Below are 20,685 nucleotides of genomic sequence, written 5' to 3'. Positions count from 1 at the left end.
ACACTACCATGGTGGCAGAATGATAGAAATTAGTGGTTTTACTAGCTTTGGACAGTGTGCTATAGTGCTGGTCATGGCCAAACAGATGGAAAAAAGACACTTTTTATAACTATTATTCAGAGTTATTATCAGGCTCCAACCTACAAGGGAGATCAAGTACCTTGGACATGATATCTTCCAATTCGCTTCTTGGTTTATACGTTCCATCGTCATACCGAAACCTGTACATCACCTGCTCATTCTTAAAGTGATGCTTATCTGAAACTGAAACCACCAGAGCAGTAATTAATAATCAGTCTATGCCTCCTCCCATGCCATGCATTATGACAGCACAGTATTTCTGCACGTAAAGAATCTACCATTTTCTACAGTCCCCCTAATGACAAAGGCTCACATTGTCAGGTTTGCACACACACAATTACCAGTCCTGCTGTTGTGCATACCTTGCACAGATACATTTCTGACTGTCTGGCCCCAAAGGGATGGTTCTCCAAAATGTTGCAATTTCAGTCAAGTGAAATACCCTGCAAAATGCTGTTCTCTTCCATCAAACCTGTTTCAGTTGTTTACAGCTTTGGAACCAGCTCCATTGAAGTCAATGGGAGTCTTTCCACTTACTTCAATCAGCTTTGAATCAGGGCCTTGCAGATTCTGTAACCCTACAACAGTCATTTTAACATGAATGAAATGATTTTTGCAGCTGCCCAAGGCTCTGACATAGGGATCTGCTGCAATTCCTAAAGGAGAGAGCATACTGGTGAGATGAAATACAGATGTTGGACGGATTCTTCCACCAGAGCACTGGTTTTTAAATAAGGTGTTAATGGGCTCACTGATGTAATTAAATGGTGCTCTCCAGACACTACTTTGCTAAAATGGCCATTCTGCAATGGTGCAGCTGAGATCTTATTGGTCCATGCTGTATTATAATGGTGACTTGAGGTGAGCATAGGAAGCAGAATATGATTCATTGGGGATAGGGACACGTCCCAAATGGAAAGATGAATCCAAAACTGAAAGCAAATACAGAGGAAGGAGAAGGGAACAGGTAAAGCAGCAGGTAGAGATGAAGGAGAGGAGTGAGCAGTTCCAGTCATCCTTGTTATCTCGAATGAGTCATATGACCGACCAAAACTAGCTGGTAGCCCCAGGCCTTTTTCTGAAGCCCTATATTCTGGGCTGGGAACCATGCTTGATTAATTGACTTAAAATGTGGTTTAAAACTATTTGAGACTAGCTCGATTTAGATGCAGTTTGGCCAACCTATGAGAATGGGGATTCACTGGCTGGCCAAAGCTGTTTAAACTGAGTTAGTCTGAGCCAGTTTAGTCCCGGGTTTTTGTCTGAGCTGCATAGTGGACGGGCCCCACCCTTAGAAGACAAAGATTGTTCTTTTGTGGATATTTGGGGATGGGGAAGAACTACCTATAATCTACCTCCTGTTCTGCGGGTGTCGATAATGCTGCTTGCTCTCTTTGGCGGGGCGTTAAAGATTGTATAAAATTTCAAAGGGTGACGCTGGTTCCATGTTGCAGAATCCAGTCACCGTTTTGACATAGGAACACAGGACATAGGATTGGAAGAGACTTGTAGGCTCATCAAGTCCAGTCTCCTGGTACTGAAGGCAACCCCATCATATAATCATGTTCATAAGCTTCTCAAGTCCTTTCATACATGGGGAATTTTTGATGCCCTCTGTGATGGCTGCTGACTCTTCCCTCATTGAGAGTCTGCATGCTCTGGGTCTGATACTTCTGAATCTGACTGAGAATGGGTCCTGCAGGGAGATCTCTTTGATCCTTTGTGCCCGGCACAGGTTAGGACAAAGTTCTGATTAAACTCCTTTAGGTCGCTGCTATGTGTACCAGGCTGTCACTTACACATCAGCAGCCTCAGATAAAGGAGCCAGGATTAAAGGAGATGAGGAGGAAGCAAAGTGATAAAATGCACAAAGCTCAGCACTCCTGCAAGTCTGTGATCTGCTATGGGTCTGTTCTGCCTTGCACAGAGTCCTGCTCCCAGAGGAGGTCAGGCAGGCTAGGAGAATCAGCAGTTTTCTCCCAACAGTCACATTATACCAAGGAAAAACAAAAGATAAGACACGTTGTTGCCTAATGTGGGGCTACATTGCAGTGTTCAAGATAAGGAGATGAATATTGTGACTCTTTTCATGTCAGTAAAACTCAAAACCTAATTACAAGGGAAGTTTCCTCAGCTAAAAATAGGGTTGAAGGTGCCTGCTAAAGTATACCAATTGTCACCAGGAGACAGTGACAATAGGAGCTCTAGATACAGGCAATATTTTAAACAGTCATAGGGATCTGCTCTTTGTCAGGGGCCTCTGGAGGAGTGTAATATTTAACTATTTTAATTTCTCTGTGCTGGAAGATTTTGTTGGGACAGTTGCCAAATCATATCTAAGAACCTCAGACCAATGCCAGGGTGGTCAGCTATAGTAGCTTGAATAGCTGTAATAAAATATCAATACTGGATCATGCATCCTCAGAAGAGTTTCTTGTGCTGTGCAAGCGATTGAGTGTGTGTGTAGAGTATGGGTATGCATGCAAGGGGATATCTGTGTGCATATGCACATGGGGTCATAGTTTCAAGGACTCAGAACCCACAATTAGGGCTCCGTTTCTATTTAGGCATGTAAATAAGACATCAGTGTCACAATGGGAGCTCCGGGGTACTGAGCACTTTTGAAAATCTGGCCACTTATTTTGTTGCCTAAATGGGAGTTGAGCATTTGTGAAAGAGGGGCTCATAGTGAGTGCAAACGAATGAAGGTGTCTGCACATGGACGGTGGAAGTGCATGTGCATGGGGAAATCTCGGGCTGCTGGTATTAGCACACAGCAAAGAAAGGTTTCCCTGTGTTTTGATTAAGAGAAGACAACAGACATAATTTCTTAACACTGTTATAATCACCAGGAAGAAGCCCTAGTGGAGCTGTAATGCCAACAGATTAGTGCTAAAGCAATACTAGTCTCATTAAATAGCTCCCCTATTTAAACTGGCTTAGAGATTGCACGGAAATTTAGGACCTTAAGGAATAAAATCCTTATTCCCTTGAGGAGCATTTTCCAGCCACATACACCTAATGGCTAGAAATGGGGCACCTGCTGTTTAAATTGTACATGACTGAGTTATTCTGCTTTCTGAAATGGAAAAAGAATGGGAAAGAACAGGAGAAATGTGGGTTTTGAAGGGCACAAAAAGCAGGAGAAAAATCATGCTTTACTAAAAATACAGGGAGTGGGTCAGATTTTCAAACAAGTCAGGTGTGCAAACGCTCACACAACTGCTCATACAAAGAGGCCTCGGAACCTTAAACCTCTGCCCTAGGATTTCATGTAGAAGGAACATTTCCTGGGCTTCATCAACAAAGTCACATGACACTTTTAAAAAGATATGCTCTTGGAAAGTGAGCTGGAAAGGACAAATACTCCCCCGCCCCCATTACTACCTCACTCTATGGCTAGGAATCTCCCGGCATAAGGAGAATACTGTGTGTCTATGAGAAAACACTCCTAACTTCTGCAGCACCTGAGACTGAGCCTCATTTTTCAAGGGAAATTGTCCAATGTCTCTACACTCAGTCAGCCACAGACCCCACCCTGTTACTCAAGTCTCTGGTCTTTTCCTGAGTTGCACAACTTGGCCCTCCTCTCTCGCTTTCCACAGCAGACATCGAGAATGGACTTGTTGCTCAAGGCTGGATTTTTAAAAATACTAAGTGCAAATGAACACACAATTTTTAGGCGTGTGTGTGTGTGTGTGCGCGCACAACTACTGAGATGGTACATGCAAGTCAAGTAATTACAGGCATAAATGGCCGACTAGATGTGTTTGTTTATCCAAAATCTGAAAATCTGGCCCTCAGAGTGCACTTACTCAAAGGAACACAAGTGCTTGGATTGTCATAGATGAGGGCACTGCACCTGGAATACTGTCCTTCTACTCCTTTGCTCTGTAAAACAGCTAAGAGGCATGGAGAAAGGATCCACTTACTCTGTAATGCATTTGTCTCAAACTGAAGGGTCACTTTTCCTCCATATGCCACTTAGGGTTGTTACCCAATCCCAGATTCAGAGACGGCCTTGATTTTCACAAGACTGTCACACAGCCTGTCATTGGAGAGATGCAGCCTTGCCTTAGGATGGATGCTGAGTCATTATGTTATGACACAACTACCACAAAGGTGGCCCCCCTCATGTGTATAACTCCCATTAATACTAGTAGGAGTTAAATGCCCTCTCACAGTGGGACAATGAGGATTTGATGCAAACATTGAGAGAAGCTGCTTGAATGTCATGTGAACAACTGCAAGTACCTTTACACCAATGTCTCCAGTGTCTTACTAAGATCTGGCACCTTGCTATGACACAGAGCACTCACCATGATGAATGATGCCATTTTCCAACAGGGCTTGTCCCAGGTTGACCCCTTCCTCCGGCTTGCTTATCTCCCCAATCTCCATGAGCCAGGATACAAACTCACTGCAAGGGGAAGTAGAATAGCAAAAGCAATTAGCTCTCTCTCCCTAAGGGCAAGCAAACATGTCTCTGCCAGGCATTAACCAACCACTGGTACTCTCTTCTTGAAGCACCGCATTAACATCTACGTGACATTTCGGCTACAGTACACAGAAGGGAATGACGGCGCCTCTTCTAGACAGCTGGATTGCCTACATTTCTGTGGGAAATGCTCTGCATTTCCTGTGGGAAACATTTCCCTTAATTCTCCATAACTAGCAGACTTGGAGGGAAAGAAGATCCAATTGGTTCAAAAAGGGCTACAACAGGGACTTATTTTAATGAGCGCTCCAGACTCCCAAATGAGAGCAGGAAAGGAAAGTATATTGATGCCCTTAAAAAACAATAAATCACAGACAGGAAAATTATATTTTTACCCTGGTATCCATCAAAGCAACGTCCATGGCTTGAATTGAAAGAGATATTCATCTTACTTCATTGGGTCTGATTCGCCTCCCTCACTTGTTTTGCACTGGTGTAACTCCATTACCTTCAATACAGTTACATCGTTACAAATGAGAGTAGACTCAGACTGAGTTCAAGTCCTGTTGATAGGCTAATTTAAGGTCACTGCATTAAAGCTGGGGCCTGTCTTATAATTAAATGATTATCAATCTCTCCTACCCTACTAAAAGTTGGTGGTATGAGAGATACTAATGCTGAATAAGCAGGTGAATCACAGTGCTTTGACACATAGCTTGTTTCTATGATGAAGGCAGAGCTGCAAACATGGGCAGAGGAAAACTTCTGAATACAGCTAGCTATGTTGTGTGTAACTCAACTAGAGTGGCAGTGTGTATAGAGAATATAAACTTTGCCAACCTGATGAATGGGACACTGGCAGTGCCATTGAGGGACCTAGCAAGTTTGTCAGTTTAATCAGGGACTACACCAGAATGTGTAAAATTAATCAAAAAGAACAAAAGGAATATTTGAAAGCAGAGCAACATATGGGAACTCTGAGTTCAGTAAACCAGTTGGGTGCCTGCCAATTTGTGTAGGGCTGTTGCTTATCAAAACCAGCATCCGTGCCTCCAATTATGGCCTTTTACTGCAGCATTTTTAGTCTTTCTGTGTTTATCACGGGCTGACTCATCCCAGCCTAGGTAGTGTAACTGTTTTGCTTTTAGAACAACAACAATAAAAAACAGCTTCAGCTTGTTGAGGGACTACCATGTAATTGTAATGGCAAAAAGAAAGCAACAAAACTGCTTCGTTACACCAGCATAATCTCATGGAAACGAACAGTTTGTAAAAAGACCAGAGTAAAACAGTGATGTATCAGGCCCAACATCTTAGTTTATTTTCTTATTCAGAATCACTGGGAGACCATCAGAGACATGGGTGGGAATCAGATGCTTCACTCCCATTCCTGGAAATAGGAGTTGTGCTACCTAATTATGTGCCTGCAAAATTGCATGTATGTTCCATTGTATCCTTCTGACATAGCTCCCAATAGGCTTTGCAGGTGCAAATGATACACTTGTGTGCTAACAGGAGTTAGGTTATTTAAAGGGCATGTACAAACATTAAAATGTGCAGAGGTGTTTGCAGCTGCAAAGTCCAGGTGCATACTTGCCAATGCATGATTTTGTGTGTGCACAAATAAAAGCTGAGGGTTGGAAGACTGGCACCTAACACTTTAGGGAAAGAGTATGTGAAATAACTCCTGTATGGAGAGACAAACACTATGAACTCCTCTTGGAGCCCAGGGGATCCTTTGCTTTCCCCCATGGATTAAAGGTGAAGAAGGGTGGGATGTGTCTTTTCTTTGAGCCAGTCAATGCTGCTCCTTGTCTGCCAGAAGGGGTCATTAGCAAATGAAATGAGGAACTAAGCCCCAGGGACCCATGGGAGACCGAATTAGACACTCTGATGTTCAAACACATTTAGTGCACAAATTAACATGCAATTAAATTGTAGGCGAAGTTACCTGCAACATGGAAGTCATGGAAATCAAGTAACCGTGTGTGCAAATGGTCTCTCAGTTGTCTACCTGGCCATTTGCACATGCAGTTCCCTTATCTCCATATGCACTAACAGAATCCATGCGACCCCGCCCTCTCCTGCCTAATAAGTGCATGAGGTTAAAATTCCATCATCCTGTAAACTCCTTGATTGTCCTTCTTTGGCTTCAAACAGATTTTTTTTGGCAACAGTCCAGCAGCTGCCAATATTTCTGGGTCACATACTTCTCAGAGTTTAAGCCTACAGAGCAAACACTAATTTTGCTTGAGAACCAAAATCCATAGAAATCTTAAAGTAGCACGTAAGAAAACCATCTCACTTTGCTAAAGGCTTCAGGGTCTTCGGAGCAGCATTCAGTTATTTTTTCCCATCAGCTCTTAGTTTTATACTTAAAGAGAACTGTTTTATACTGGGGAGTCCCTCAAACTCCAGGGACCTAGTTCTACACAACAAAAGCAGAAGCCCTCTCAGATCTGGGGAGGGGGGGAGGGGAGAGCCTCATAGGGTATAAATTGTCATAGCGCAAATCAATGAACAATTTGTACCAACTGAGGGTCTGCCCCCTGGTGTCTACACATGGTTTCACTCCCAGGTCTGTATGTCTGGAATGGGGCACACCACTCTAGAGTTTAGCCAGAGGCCCAGCACACAGCAAAATCTACCCTAGGATGACCAGATGTCCCGATTTTATTGGGACTGTCCCAATATTTGCTTATTTGTCCCGCGTCCCGACCGATGGTCGGGACATGGAACAAACAAGCAATTTTGCCCTCCGCTCTGGCGCACAGGCGGAGCCCGGAGGGGCTCTTGCCCCCCCCGCCTCCAGCCCCGCCCCTCCTTCCCCCATTGGATCCCTCCCCAAATCCCCGCCCTGGTCCCGCCCCCAGTCCTGCCCCCTCACTGCCCCATTGGATCCCTCCCCAAATTCCTGCCCTGGCCCCGCCTCTTCCCCAAGCATGCCGCATTCCTCCTCCCTCCCAGGCTTGCACTGATCAGCTGTATGGCGGCACAAGCCTGGAGCATTCACCCTGCAAACTGCTCCAGTCCAGCTTCTCCAGGAAGGTGAGCACAGCCCAACAGAGATCCCGCAGCGGCTCCCTCTGCCCAAGCCCCGGGTAGAAGGCAAGGCAGGCCTGGGCCTCCTGCGCCGCGCCCATGGCGGGGAGGGTGGCCGGGAAGCAAGCCAGGCAGCTCCGGGCCGGGGCGCGCTCAGCTGTTGCGGCCACCATAGAGTCGGGTGGAGATGGGGCTGCTCCGCCACTGGCTTTTTTTTTTCTCCGATGGCACACCTCACCCCCCCCCACCACCAAATATTTCATCTTTGTCATCTGGTCACCCTAATCTACCCTCAACTTAGGGTTGCCAGGCGTCCGGTTTTCAACCAGAACGCCCGGTCGAAAAGGGACCCTGGTGGCTCTGGTCAGCACTGCTGACCAGGCCATTAAAAGTCTGGTCGGTGGTGCAGCGGGGCTAAGGCAGGCTCCTTGCCTGCTCTGGCTCTGTGCGGCTCCCAGAAGTGGCTGGTATGTCCCTGAAGCCTTAGGCACAGGGGCAGCCAGGGAGGCTATGCATGCTGCCCCCGCCCCAAGTGCCGTCTCCGCAGCTCCCATTGGCCAGGAACCGCAGCCAATAGGAGCTGTGGGGGTGGCACCTGCGGGTGCGGACAGCGTGCAGAGCCCCCTGGCCACCCCTGTGCCTAGAGGCTGCAGTGACATACCGGCCACTTCTGGGAGCCACCCGAGGTAAGCGCCGCTCAGAGCTCGCATCCCGCACCCCACCCCCTGCTCCAGCCCTGAGCCCTCTCCCGGAGCTCGCACTCCGCACCTCCTCCCACACCCCACCCTCTGTCCCATCCCTGAGCCCCCTCCTGGAGCCCTCACCCCACAACCACTCCTGCACCCCAACCCAATCCTGAGCCCCCCTTGCACCCAAACTCCCTCCCAGAGCCCACACCCTGCACCCCCTCCCATACTCAAGCTCCCTCCCAGCACTCCGAACCCCTCGGCCCCAGCCTGGAGCCCTCTCCTGCACCCCAAAACACTCATCCCTGGCCCTACCCCAGACCCTGCCCCCCCCAGCCAGAGCCCTCACCCCCTCCCACACTCCAACCTCCTGCTCCAGCCTGGTAAAAATGAGTGAGTGAGTGAGTGAGGATGGGGGAGAGCGAGCGATGGAGGGAGGGGGATGGAATGAGTGGTGGCGGGGCCTCAGAGAAGGGGCAGAACACGGGCGGGGCCTTGGGGAAGGGTGGGGAAGGGTTGTTCGGTTTTCTGCAATTAGAAAGTTGGCAACCAGTGCCTACCACAAATATGTTAATTAATTTGGTGATATTTGGGAATGTCTTTAGGGTCACATTCTACTACATACATGACTTCAGTGTTAGGTGTATGCACCTGGGTGACGGCAGAATTTAGCCCTTGGAATTGCCTATAATCCTGCCTTTTCTATTTCAGTAAAATGAACTTTAAAGCCCTAAATATATGATCATTCATTTCACTTGTCACTTCAATAGGTGAAAAGTGGTATAGACAGCTAACTTAGGTCCTGGGGCAAGAGGGTGCTTAGACACTTTTGCCTCGGCTTAAATAGAGACCAGGGCAAATACTTAGCTCTGCTCAGCTCAGGTGGTTGGGGAGTGGGAGGTGGGGTAAAGCTTGCATAAGCCGCCTTGGCACTTGTCGGATCCCTGGTTTGTCCCCAGCATAATTTAGAGTAGTCTTAATTCTAAATTCTGACAGCCACATCACCTCTCCCCACTCCTGAGGTTACTGGCTTTCTGCTCCTCAAGAAATACACAGAAAAATCTTTCCAAGCCATTTAGGTTGCTCCAATCTGCCCACACAGATCTGAAACCTTCTAGGGTTGCTAACCCCTCTACATTGCAAAATTCAATAAAGTTCAAGGTCATTTGAGCAATTGGGTGCTGAAGGAAAAAAGTACAAAAAGCAACCGTTGTGGCAAATGCATTCCTGGCACTAAAGCATCCCTTTCACAGAGTATGATTATTTGCATACCTAGATGGTCTGCTGGTGCACCTGAAGAGAACTTTGCAACGAATGATTTATGAGAGAGTAAATCCACCTTGCTATCAAATTCCAGAGAGAGTCCTATAAATAAATACACTTGATATTTCTATAACTCATAACACCAAGGTGTTGGAGGCAGTTATAGCTAGTCCACAGCACATCAGTATCAGCTTTTCCCTCCACATCCACACTTTCTCCCTTGAATCATTTAGTGCTATTGCTCTAGTGCAGTAGGATGCTGTGAGATGGCCAAAGCAACACAACAGTAACTTCTTCTTTGAGATCCTGGGCTGGAATGGCCGGCAAATGTGCAGGTCACCATTGAAATGAATTGTTCAGGGCAAGCCCAGCAATGGAACGGCGAGTTTGCAAAAAGGTTAGGATTGAAATGCATTAGCTGAGCTGTACTGGGGGCCCAGGACTAGAATAGAAAAGTTGCTTTAGGTAAAGGCTGACGTGCACTGGCAAAGTTACTTTTTATGGAGAAGAGTGGCATTCTGAATGAAATAGCAGACACAATAGTTCAGGATTGAGGTGCATTGGTAGGTCGTGGGGTCCTAGGAGGGGTCAGGATTGTGGGGCATTGCCAGAGCTGCATCACGTTTCCAAGACTGGAATATCAGGGTTGTTGCCAGGCTGGACTGAGGGCATTGAGCAGAAGAAAGTGTGAAGCATTTACAATACATAAAGGAGTATGTTTAAAGAGAAAGGGCTTGCTCAGGAAATTCCATGTATGACTTTTGGAACTAGATAAAATATGGGGACTCAGCAAAGGACCCAGTATTGTGAGAACACAACCTTTTGGTCTGGCACTTCTGGCTGTGCATAAACTGGGAAATACTAGAACTCGCCTCACATCCAGAGCCCAAACTTTCCATGTGAAACTAGGAAAAATAAAAAGGAGCCAAGCACTTTCACTCTACCAGGAATACCAGTCTGTCAATCAAGACTGCTGTCTGTCAGGCATAAAGACACTGCATCACTTCCACTTCACATACACCCAAGGGCTGCTGCATGCAAACCGCCTCATTACAGTGATTGGGAACAGGAGGGAGGGGAAGTATCTGGATAAGCTGTCTCTCAAAATTATTTTTTCCCAGCTGATAATTTCAACTACAGGCAGCCGAGTCGGAAAAGTCTTCTCAGGTCACCAACTCTGACTCCCTGTGAGCTGTGCAGGACATTTCCTACAATAGTCCCACTAGTGCCTTATCTAATCTCTCCTTGACCGCCTCCTGTAATGGTGCTCTGGCACCTCCGCAGTGTCTCTTCAAAGACATAATCTCTGTGATGGTTAAGAATTATTTCCTAATGTCTAGCCTGACTGAGAGAGTTTTCTCCCATAAAAAAGTCCTTTTTATCCCTTACTTCTACAAGACATGAGGTCTCCTGTTCAATTTACATTGTCTCTGGTGTAGCAATAACTAAATGAGCACACTCTAGATTTGATACTGAGGCTGGCGTAGCTCTACTGGGTTCAAACGTTGCTCATAAAACATCCCCTTCTGAACAAAAGGGGACACAGGTGGGCTATCTGGGGGTTAGGCTCTTTTTCTTACTCCTGCTGCCGATCTGAAATAATTGTTGTGAAATATTCCACAGTGGAATATGCTGCTATTGTACAGACTGTGCAGAGCACTACATAGAAACTAATGATTAATTTTAATAAACTGCAGCTGTAATGGGGGTTATGGCTTTTCCAATTAAGCCCCGGCAAAGCACAGCTGATCTGCCCTCACAATACCATCCACAGAAAACCCACAGTCCCTTCGGTTAATTGGCATGAAAGGGCCTTTTCAATCCAAACAGCACTTACTTGCCAAGAAAGCACTTGGGAACAGTGCTTAATTTTCTCCTCCTGTCTTTGATAAGGTTCACTTTCTTGGTCATCATCATGTGATACAGCTTCTCTCCTTTCTCCGCAATCATGACGTACGCATCCCTCTCCATTCCCAGTTTCAGACCTGGAATACAAAGCAGGGGTTCCCTCAGATTCTGGCCATCAAAGTGTTCGCTCAAAGCCAAAAGTTGAGGCCAGCCACATACACCGAGCAGCAGCAGCCACTTGGGACGATCAGAGTTTATGGCAGTGCCTTATTTTACAAGCATTGGAAAAATGGGCCCCTTCACAATCTGGATGCAAAATTGATGGGAGGCCTTCATCACATCCCACATAGTGGAATGTTCTCAGGAACATGCACTGAGAACATGCGCAAGTTGGAACAAACAAACAAATCATTCCCAATTTATTCCTGGTGCAGCTGTAACCCTCACAAGAATTAGTTCAAGATGACAGAAATCTTGTCAGAACAGATGATTTTGAGAGACTTCCATCATTGGGGCCAAAATTCTGTTGACACTAAATCCAGACCCTGACTTAAACCCAATCTAGATATGAACGCTGATTCCTCGGCTTATCACCAGTAAATAAGCTGTGCTAGATGATACACTGTGGCTACCATATCAAGCAGTCAGCTGGAGAGATACTGGATGACTTCAGCGAGTGATGATGGGATATGAAGGGTGTCACCTTCCAGCTGTCAGTTTGCATGTGGCCCAATTTCATCATGACTGAAAGTTGCAAAAATCAGATGGCTGGTCTGAAATGAGCCTATTGGTCTGACTCCAGCTCCTAGTGAACATGCATCCATATCACAGCTGGCCTTTCTTATCTTATTAAAGACCATGGAAACGGTCTTAATTTTTTGCCCCTGGTGTTGAGGGTTAAGGCACTTGGGTGGGACAGAGCATGGAGGGAGCACACACTGCTGTTGTCTGTGCTGTACCTGTCTGGTAAATGAACAGAGGACTTGGTTTTCCAGTTATTTTATTCTTGCACCTTTCACCAGCAATACATTCACTTTATACACTAAAGCAACAGCCTGAAAGGCTAGATAGATAGAGAGATACATAATTATCTCTAAAGGATGCCCAGTTTACCCCTTCTAGCCTTATTTTATGCTTGAAGAACTAAAGTTGAACAAAAATTAACAGCCCTGATGGCCATCAATTATTCACCGCACTGCCTTTGAGTTTTTTCAAATGGTTATTGCATTTGTTTCAGAGTTTTGGTACATGTGCTTAAGAAGTGAGAGTCTTATGCAATATTTCATTCTGCAAAGGTAGCATTTGTTTCATGTATCCAATATCTGCCTAAAGGTTTTGGTTCTGCAGACCTCCTGACTTAGTATCACCTCCCCCATCCTATGATCTGATTCAAATATGCATGCTGTTATGTGTAGCCAAAGCTAATTTGCAATGTGAACTTGTGATAGAAAACAGCCAGTGTAATAGTACACATGTTTCATTCTGGTCTGACATGACCGAATTCCCCAAGCTCTGATGTAAACAGCAGACTAGAATGCACATTCTGCACAGCTCATTCCAGGATCACACAGAATAGGGAAGCTCACCAAGGTTTCTAATCCAAACACTGATAGCTCTGTGACCTTGCAAGTACTGAGTCAAACGAAGCTTTCCAATAAGGTCTGGAATGTCTGCCACGATAGTCGTGTTTATCCGGAGTTCCTGTCATCGACTGCCACATCATAAACCAGGATGATGAAAAGCAGCCGAGAAAAAAAAGACAGAGTAGCTGATGCTGCACAGAAAATTTTGAGAAACTTTCCATTAAAAAATAATTCTGCTTCCTTCACCAAGATTTTCTGTATTTTTTTCCTAAGGATTTTGTTGTGTGTTGTTGTTTAAGAGTTGATATTTCCACCTGTGGATCTAAAAGCATTCTACAAATATTACATTTCATGCAATGGCCCCAAAGTAGGAAAGTATTGTTTCCCCTGCTTTACAGAGGCACACGGCAGTACACAGTGGATGAGGTCATAATTATCAAAAAATAATCAACAATTTTGGATCAAGGCTATAGAATTGGAGTCTGTGTCTAAGCAGAATGGGGTTTTTAAGTTTGCTATGAGGCACCAGCAGTTCTTAAAGAAAAGTGGAAACAAAGTGTACATTGCATGCTTTCTCTACTGTAGGTTTCTAATATCTACTGCCACCTGTATAAGGGCAGTCAAATTATGTAACATATTATAATATGACATTATATAATGCCTGCGTGCGTGAGTGTGGGTAAAAACAGCTCAGCTCTGCAGACATCTCACATATGCCAGCACTGGTGCTGGAACATTTTTAATAGTGGGGGTGCTGAAAGCCAGCCCCGTTACCGCTGTCCACCCCCCACCCAGAGCTGAGGCCAGCAGCCAGGACCCCAGGCGCACCGGCTGACAGCTGGGACCCCAGGTGCGCGGGGCAGTAGCAGAGCCCCGGGTGCATGGGGTGGCAGCTGAGACCCTGGGTGTGGGGCGGCAACCGAGACCTTGGGTGCGGGGTGGCAGCCGGGAGCCCAGGGGTGCTGCAGCACCCTCTGCACCCCTAGTTCCCATGCTTACGTATACCAGCAAAGAACCCGTATCATTAGAATACTCTCATTTTTAACTGTTCTTGTGGTTCTGCTTTGTCCCCAACCATCCTGATGGGTGGCTCCTCTCTCCCCTACCCAACTGTTTATTTAACGGTGGTTCTGTTTGTCTCACCCTCTCTCTTTTGTTTCTTATTAAACCTGTCTCCTCTTTTTTATTTTTAATCTGATTGCACAGGAATTTTCACAAAACATCAAGCTGCCATAAAACAAGAATTTAATCTGCAATGAAGATTTGGAGTGATGTGGGCTAGTGTTCTGAACACAGGCCTGGGAGCTAGGAACTCCATTTTAATGAAAAATGCTAAAGTAGCACAGAAGGATCCCTCTGTTAGAATGTGATGCAGAATTGATTAGCGAGCACAGACCTCCCAGCCTCCAATGGTTAGAAACACTCTTTAAAAAGTTAAAACTCTCTCACTGGTCTTCAGGGATATTCCTTCTCTTACTGGTTTTGGCCTGAGGTTAGAAATTCACTTTCATTTATGCTATGGCTGGACAGTATGCTGAAGCTGTTTTCCCTGCTATTATTGGCAGGTACCTTGGCATTCAGATATGACAAGGCACATTATCAATGATTCTTGTATTCCAAGATAACAACCCACATTGTAATTTGTATTGTACTATACTACACTGTACTGCACTTTATCACGCAGTAAAGTATTGTATTATAATAATTAGAGCTAGGATTTCCAAAGCAGCCTGAGGAATTTAGGCACCTAACTCCAATTAAATTTCAGTGGGATTTTGGTGTCCATCTCCCTTAAAATCCTTTGAAATTCCTAGTGAAAACCAGGATCACTTAACATTTATAGGGCTTAGGTACAAAAGGGGTCTCAGACTGACCTCAGTTCATGCTGGCAGAATTAGGTAGTTACAGCTGCAAATGAGGCCAACTGTACCCACAAAACAGTGCCTGCAAAATGGGAGGACACTTCTATAGGTCAGGCTCCTAATCTCCAAAGTGCTTTAGAAAGTTTAACTGGCAACACCTCTGCCAATGAGTTATTGTTCTCATTCTGAAGATAGGGAAACAGGCTGAGTAGTCAAATAACTTGTCTGAGGCTACAGAGGAAGTCGGTGTCAGAAACGTTTCACTCAAGGATTCCTGGCTCCCCATCCTGTGTTTAGGCTCCATAGACCTTACCTCTCTTACAGAACAATTCCACAGACAATCATGTTTTTCATTCAGTTCCAGAAAGATAAAAGCGACACAAACATTTGCACAGATTTGTCAGCATTCCTAGTCTGCGAAGCCCAAACAGTCCCAAAGATGTTCTCCCTGAATTGTTTTATTTCAATGCACTGCCCAGAAACATTTAGGTTGACTCCTTGTGAGGATGAGTTTGTAGCACCGCCTGGCAAAAGGCTGTTTTTTTCCACCTTGCAGACTCTATTTACAAATAAAACTTAAAGTAAAGACAATGTTTCAAAGTGCTTCAGTGCATAAAAGAAACTGATAATTTGATTCCTGTAAATATGATGCCTGGGGCATTAAAATGCCCAGGGGTAAATTAAGAAGTTGATGCTTCCAGTCACTTGATTCTCTTGTCATTAAAGTTGGCCATTAAAAGCCACTGTCACATAGAGGAAAACTTTAAGAAACTAGAACAGCTTCTCTCTCCCTCTGACACATTCATAGTCACGCAAACATGTACGCACACATCCATGTATGCGCACATACACACACACACACATGTTCACACACACAGTGTCTCTCCTGTGTGAGTCACTCAGTGCTGTTAGAAGATATGCCATTCACTTACTCTCTCTCTGTTCCCTTTCCTTGATTATAGCATCCAGCCATTTCTGTTTGTCCTCTGGAGTCTTGGCCATGCAAACAAACCATTTGTTTTTGGCAGTGTTGTGTATCTTCCAGCCATTAGTCACCGTGTAGCCGTTGCTGTGATAATCTGCTGCAAAAACACAATGCACAGCCCAGACAGTGAATGGAAGGCCTGGCCCTTTAATGAAAACAAATTAACCTTGGATGCTTTGGCCACAATTTCCACATTTAAATGCCCTGAATTTCACAGGTGCTGGACACTTGCAGCTCTTATGGAAGTCAATGGAAGCTGGGGGTGCTTAGCTCCTCTGACAATCTAATACTCATGTAGCTACCTATCTTTAGTGCGCCAAGTTTGAAAACTTGGGTTCTTGTACATTATGGGCCTGAAACTGTGACTGCTCAACAATCAGAAATTCCACTGGAGGCAATGGGAGTTCCATGTCTGAGCAGCAGTCCCCTCAGTCAGCAAGAGTCTGGGCAAGTCTCATTCCCAAGAGCCATGTTAACAGGGGAAGTCTGCAGTGGGCTCACCGACGGCTTGAGTTCCAGTGAAATTATACTGATATATTTCTATTCTGTATTGGACAAATCCCATAGTGCAAAGTCTTGCCAAGGAAAGTGAAAAGTGTCAAAGTACAGCCCTAGAGACTGAAATTCTCTCATCACCCCTGCACAAGTGACACATGGCAGGCAGTGGCAGTGCACATCTGGAAGTGACACGCACTCCCTCACACATGGACACACCGTGTTTTCCTAAGAGATCACCTCTAGTTCAAACAGGGATTCATTCAGGGCACTCCTTATGGCCTGTGTTATATAGGAGGGCTGACGACCTGATCACAGCGATCCCTTCTGGCCTTGGAAGCTATGAATCTATGAACCATCCCCTGGTTTCTCTGCTATAACCCAGACCTACAGCAACCTCTTCTAGTGTGAATCCCTCCCTTTGTCTCCATGCTCCATGTCCATGGCCTCAGCCCCAAAAGGGACCTAATTAATGATGCTTTATAGCTGGGCCTCATCACACTAGAAGCTTTCAAATGAAAATCCTTTAAAGAAAATATCTGGATCTAAAATGTTGAGTGAAAAAGAATCTGCTCTTTGTCAAGTTTCTCCATTCTGAGCCTCCTGGGAATTCACTAGCTCCTCCACAACTTACATTGGGAGGATTTTTGCATTAAGAACATAGGGACTCTTGCATTGTCCCCTTAGCCTGCCCCTGGCCTCAAGGACAGAATACAAACCCCATGACCCAGTGCAACAGCAATAGGTGGCAACTGAAGATCTGAACTGAAATACACTAGTTCTCTTCTATCAAAGCCAGATTCCAGTGTCAGTAGGTCACAAGGACAGTAATATCTAATCATATTTCATTCATGGCAGCAAATCCTTTATAAATGGCTTGATTCTCAGGGTAACGATTGGCAATATTTCAAATGACAAAGGTATATAATACTTTTTGCTGCTCACATAGGGCCTGAGCCGAAGTCCCAGGGAAGGACCCAAACTGCAACCAGATGCAGTACTTTTGTACTTTGCGGTTTACCAAGGGAGGATATGGACCTGCTCTGTCCTTAGAGGGAGAAAACTGATTCCTTACCTGTCCCATCTTCCACATTCTCCACTTCCATGACCTCGGTGTTTATTCGGCCCCTGAAGATATAGAGGGATCCGTTGATTGACTTGGTACGTTTAGATGCCTTTTTCCCAGCAACTCTGCAATTAGGAATCAGAAATGCAGTTAATAGCTGTCCTTTATCTTTGCCCAGAGGAAGAGATTGGCGTTTGTAAATGTGATGGCTTTCTTTTAAAATAATTTGTAGTAATCCTGTTTTCAATTTATTTTATTAGGAGCTAGGAAAGTAACTATTGACAAGGCAGTAAAAATAATATATGAAATGTAATGAAAACCTGGGGCTGATGGATTTATATTGTTACAATTCTACATGTGAATAAACAAGTGTAGCTGATAACAAATATCTTGTTTTAAATCTAATGAACACTAGAAACAACAGTTCCACTCCATTTGAGATATATTAAGACTAAAAAAAACCACCATGCCAACTACATCCACATTATTCCAATTTTGCTTTTCATGGGGATCTGACCACTGAACATATTAATTCAATTATTCTATTGCACAACATGTCAATGATAACCATGCCATGTTGTCAGTGTAGCAAACAGAGCTGTTCAACAGCTGCATTTTGCAAGGTTTAATGAGCATTTTGACCTCTCTGAGTTTTGCTTTGTTGTGGGTTTGAACCAACCAGAAATGTCAGCACAGATTTCTGTAGACACAGCTGAATTCCGCATGGTTTTTGATGAAACCTCATGATTTTGATGTAAAATGTTAAATTTGGCCTCTGTTTGGTTGACAGTTTTTGGAAACTTTCAGAACCTCCATTTCGAGTTCCTAGTTGGCAGGGAAACACACAGAGGCTAGTGTTACATGGTGTGCTGTAGGCATTTGGAAAGTCTCTGCATATTACATTCATACCAACATTGTTTGGCATAACAGCCCCATTGATGCAACCTTTGCGTCAGGGTTTGTTCCCTTATCATTCAATTGACAGAAGAGTCTCTGTTATGGGAGGCCTCCAGGAAAGGCCTTCTCACTGTTATGTCCTGCGCCTTTCTGCATAGACGATGTTTAAAACGATCCAGCTGACACCTGCTGTGCTTTAATTGGCTCTCATATTTAAAAACAACCCCACTATAGGAACCACCCCAAAACTGGCCAAATGAGCGTTGTTTAAGATGGCAGGTGTTCAAACTCTGTGACGTTAAGGGGCAGCCGTCGTGACTTGCCAGGAGTCCAAGGGACATAAATCATGTTGCGATAAAAAGAGCTAGTCAGAGAATTTCTGTTGAAATGAAAAACAGGTATCAGAGGTGGGGGGGAGTAGAGAATCAAAAAACTTTTGTGAACATTATATTTTGTTTTCCAACTAGCACTGATGATAAATACAACTTGGTGATGACCAGATATTTACATGCAATCAGATTGACAAGGGTTGAAATCTTAGAGTCATTAGATCATTTCCTCAAGAGAACTGAGTTGATTTAAAAGAGAAGCTCTTCAGACAGCTCTGATGAAGACCTTTGGATGGACAGCCAATTTCCTCAAAGAAGGCATATTGTTCCTGACATCAGGACGCAATTTGAACAGCAATAGAAGCTGCTTCTAACATAACAAAACAATACTCAGCCCTCAAAATCTGTGTCATCAGTTTGTCAGACTTTGCTAGGCCTCTGTAAAAGATCAAACAGCAAACCTGCACTTCAAAATCTGGGTCCGGACTCTGATCCCAAACCCATTTTACAGTGTAACTCCACTGAGCTCAACAAATCTACTTCTGATTTACACCAGAGTGAGATACCATATTTTCCATAGAATACCAGGGTTGGAAGGGACCTCAGGAGGTCATCTAGTCCAACCCCCTGCTCAAAGCAGGACCAATCCCCAGACAGATTTTTGTCCCAGATCCCCCTCAAGGATTGAACTCGCAACCCTGGGTTTAGCAGGTCAATGCTCAAACCACTGAGTTAGCCCTCCCCCCAAAACAGAGCAGCAGCATTTTGTCTTATTGTTGACATTTTACTGAAAGTTGTGGGCCTGATTCTGATCTCAGTTACACTGGAGTAAATCAGGAGTAGTGCCAGTGGAGTTAGACCAGTTAAAATCAGCATAAGTGAGATCAGAATCAGGTGATTAGGCTTTAAGCCAGGCACCACTGTAGACAGTGTTAACTTTCACAAAATCTGCATCCCATTAATGTGTCAGTTGTTTTTCATGCAGCTGGCTGACAGACAATGCTATCACATGTGCATAGACTTTCATTTCCACTCAGGACCAAATTATAAATAGCAGCTAGACAAGGAAAATATCCAAAATTAAAGTAGCCTTTTAGTCCCTAAATATATCTTTCATATGATGCAATGCCCGAAGGCTTCTTTGAATACTCTGCTTTTTAATGGAAATCATATTCTGGAGATTTGGACAGTCCATGTTACGTTATTGAAGAAAGAGAAATAACACTGATCCTTGGGGGGAACGCAAAGCGTTAGAGCAGCCTGGTCCGATCCCAAGCCAGAGTACAGAGTAGCTCAGTAATGTCTGCTGTGCAAAAACACAGACACTTGCTTAAAAGGCAGTGGAACATTTTGTTTCCTAAAACTTAGTGTTCCAGGAAAAGTGCATAAGGGGAGGGGTTGTACCAACCTAAACTACAAAGAGAACCAGAGAGTGAGAAAGCTCTTAGACAGGCCGAAACTGGGCAGTAAAAGGTCAGATTCAACATTTTGAGTGTGAGGCTTCCTTCAGGAATGATGTGTAAAGGGGGAAAAGGAGCACATTTAGCAGAGAGGAGAGGAAATTGGTGAGGGTTAGGAGAGGGGATATAATAGGAAGCAAGGAACGAAAAATGAAGGGAAAAGTAGGGAAAGGGGAAGGTGTGGGGATGAGATTTGAGCCATGAAGGAAGAAATAAAAGTTGAAAGGAGAATTAAGTCAATAAAATATGGAATAATTGCTGTAGTAGCTATGTCTGTGAAGAGCCTTGCATACTGTCAATGCTACATTAGTAATAATAGTTAATACTAATAGGGCTATAAGGTGGCAAGAGGGGAGAGTTAGTGTTACCAGGAAAAGAAGGGGAAATAATGCATACAGTTCTGTGGCTGGGAGCCTGGAAACCCTGGGATCCCAGACCCTGTGCAGTCCTCATAGGGGTGCTGCCCCACAGCCATAGGCCATGGAAGCCCTGGTGTCCCTAAATCTGAGGCCCATGTTCCCCAACAACCCACCAGGCAGGGTTCCATGGACACGAAGCCTATGTTTGAGTGGAAATTCATCAAAACCGACACATTTCTAGAGAATATTTCAGTTTCAACGAATCTGCATTTTCCGTCAAAAAACCCTGTT

General features: G+C 44.7%; 1 protein-coding gene across 2 annotated transcripts in view; it reads right to left on the bottom strand.

Moving 5' to 3' along the window:
* PREX1 (phosphatidylinositol-3,4,5-trisphosphate dependent Rac exchange factor 1) overlaps positions 1–20,685 on the bottom strand; it is a 219,720-nt gene that overhangs the window by 71,227 nt on the left and 127,808 nt on the right. For both annotated transcript variants that reach the window (XM_054045980.1, XM_054045981.1), the window contains exons 8-12: positions 17,359–17,474; positions 15,736–15,885; positions 11,348–11,495; positions 4,401–4,501; positions 161–264 (exon numbers count right to left, since the gene is read on the bottom strand). In XM_054045980.1, the coding sequence (XP_053901955.1) occupies positions 161–264; positions 4,401–4,501; positions 11,348–11,495; positions 15,736–15,885; positions 17,359–17,474 (619 nt within the window). The remainder of the gene's footprint in view (positions 1–160; positions 265–4,400; positions 4,502–11,347; positions 11,496–15,735; positions 15,886–17,358; positions 17,475–20,685) is intronic.

The sequence above is a fragment of the Malaclemys terrapin genome, chromosome 12 (genome assembly GCF_027887155.1).
Source record: "Malaclemys terrapin pileata isolate rMalTer1 chromosome 12, rMalTer1.hap1, whole genome shotgun sequence".
In the NCBI taxonomy this organism is placed as follows: Eukaryota; Metazoa; Chordata; order Testudines; family Emydidae; genus Malaclemys; species Malaclemys terrapin.
The sequence above is the reverse complement of the archived record's forward strand: the minus strand, read 5'-3'. Positions and strand labels throughout refer to the sequence as shown.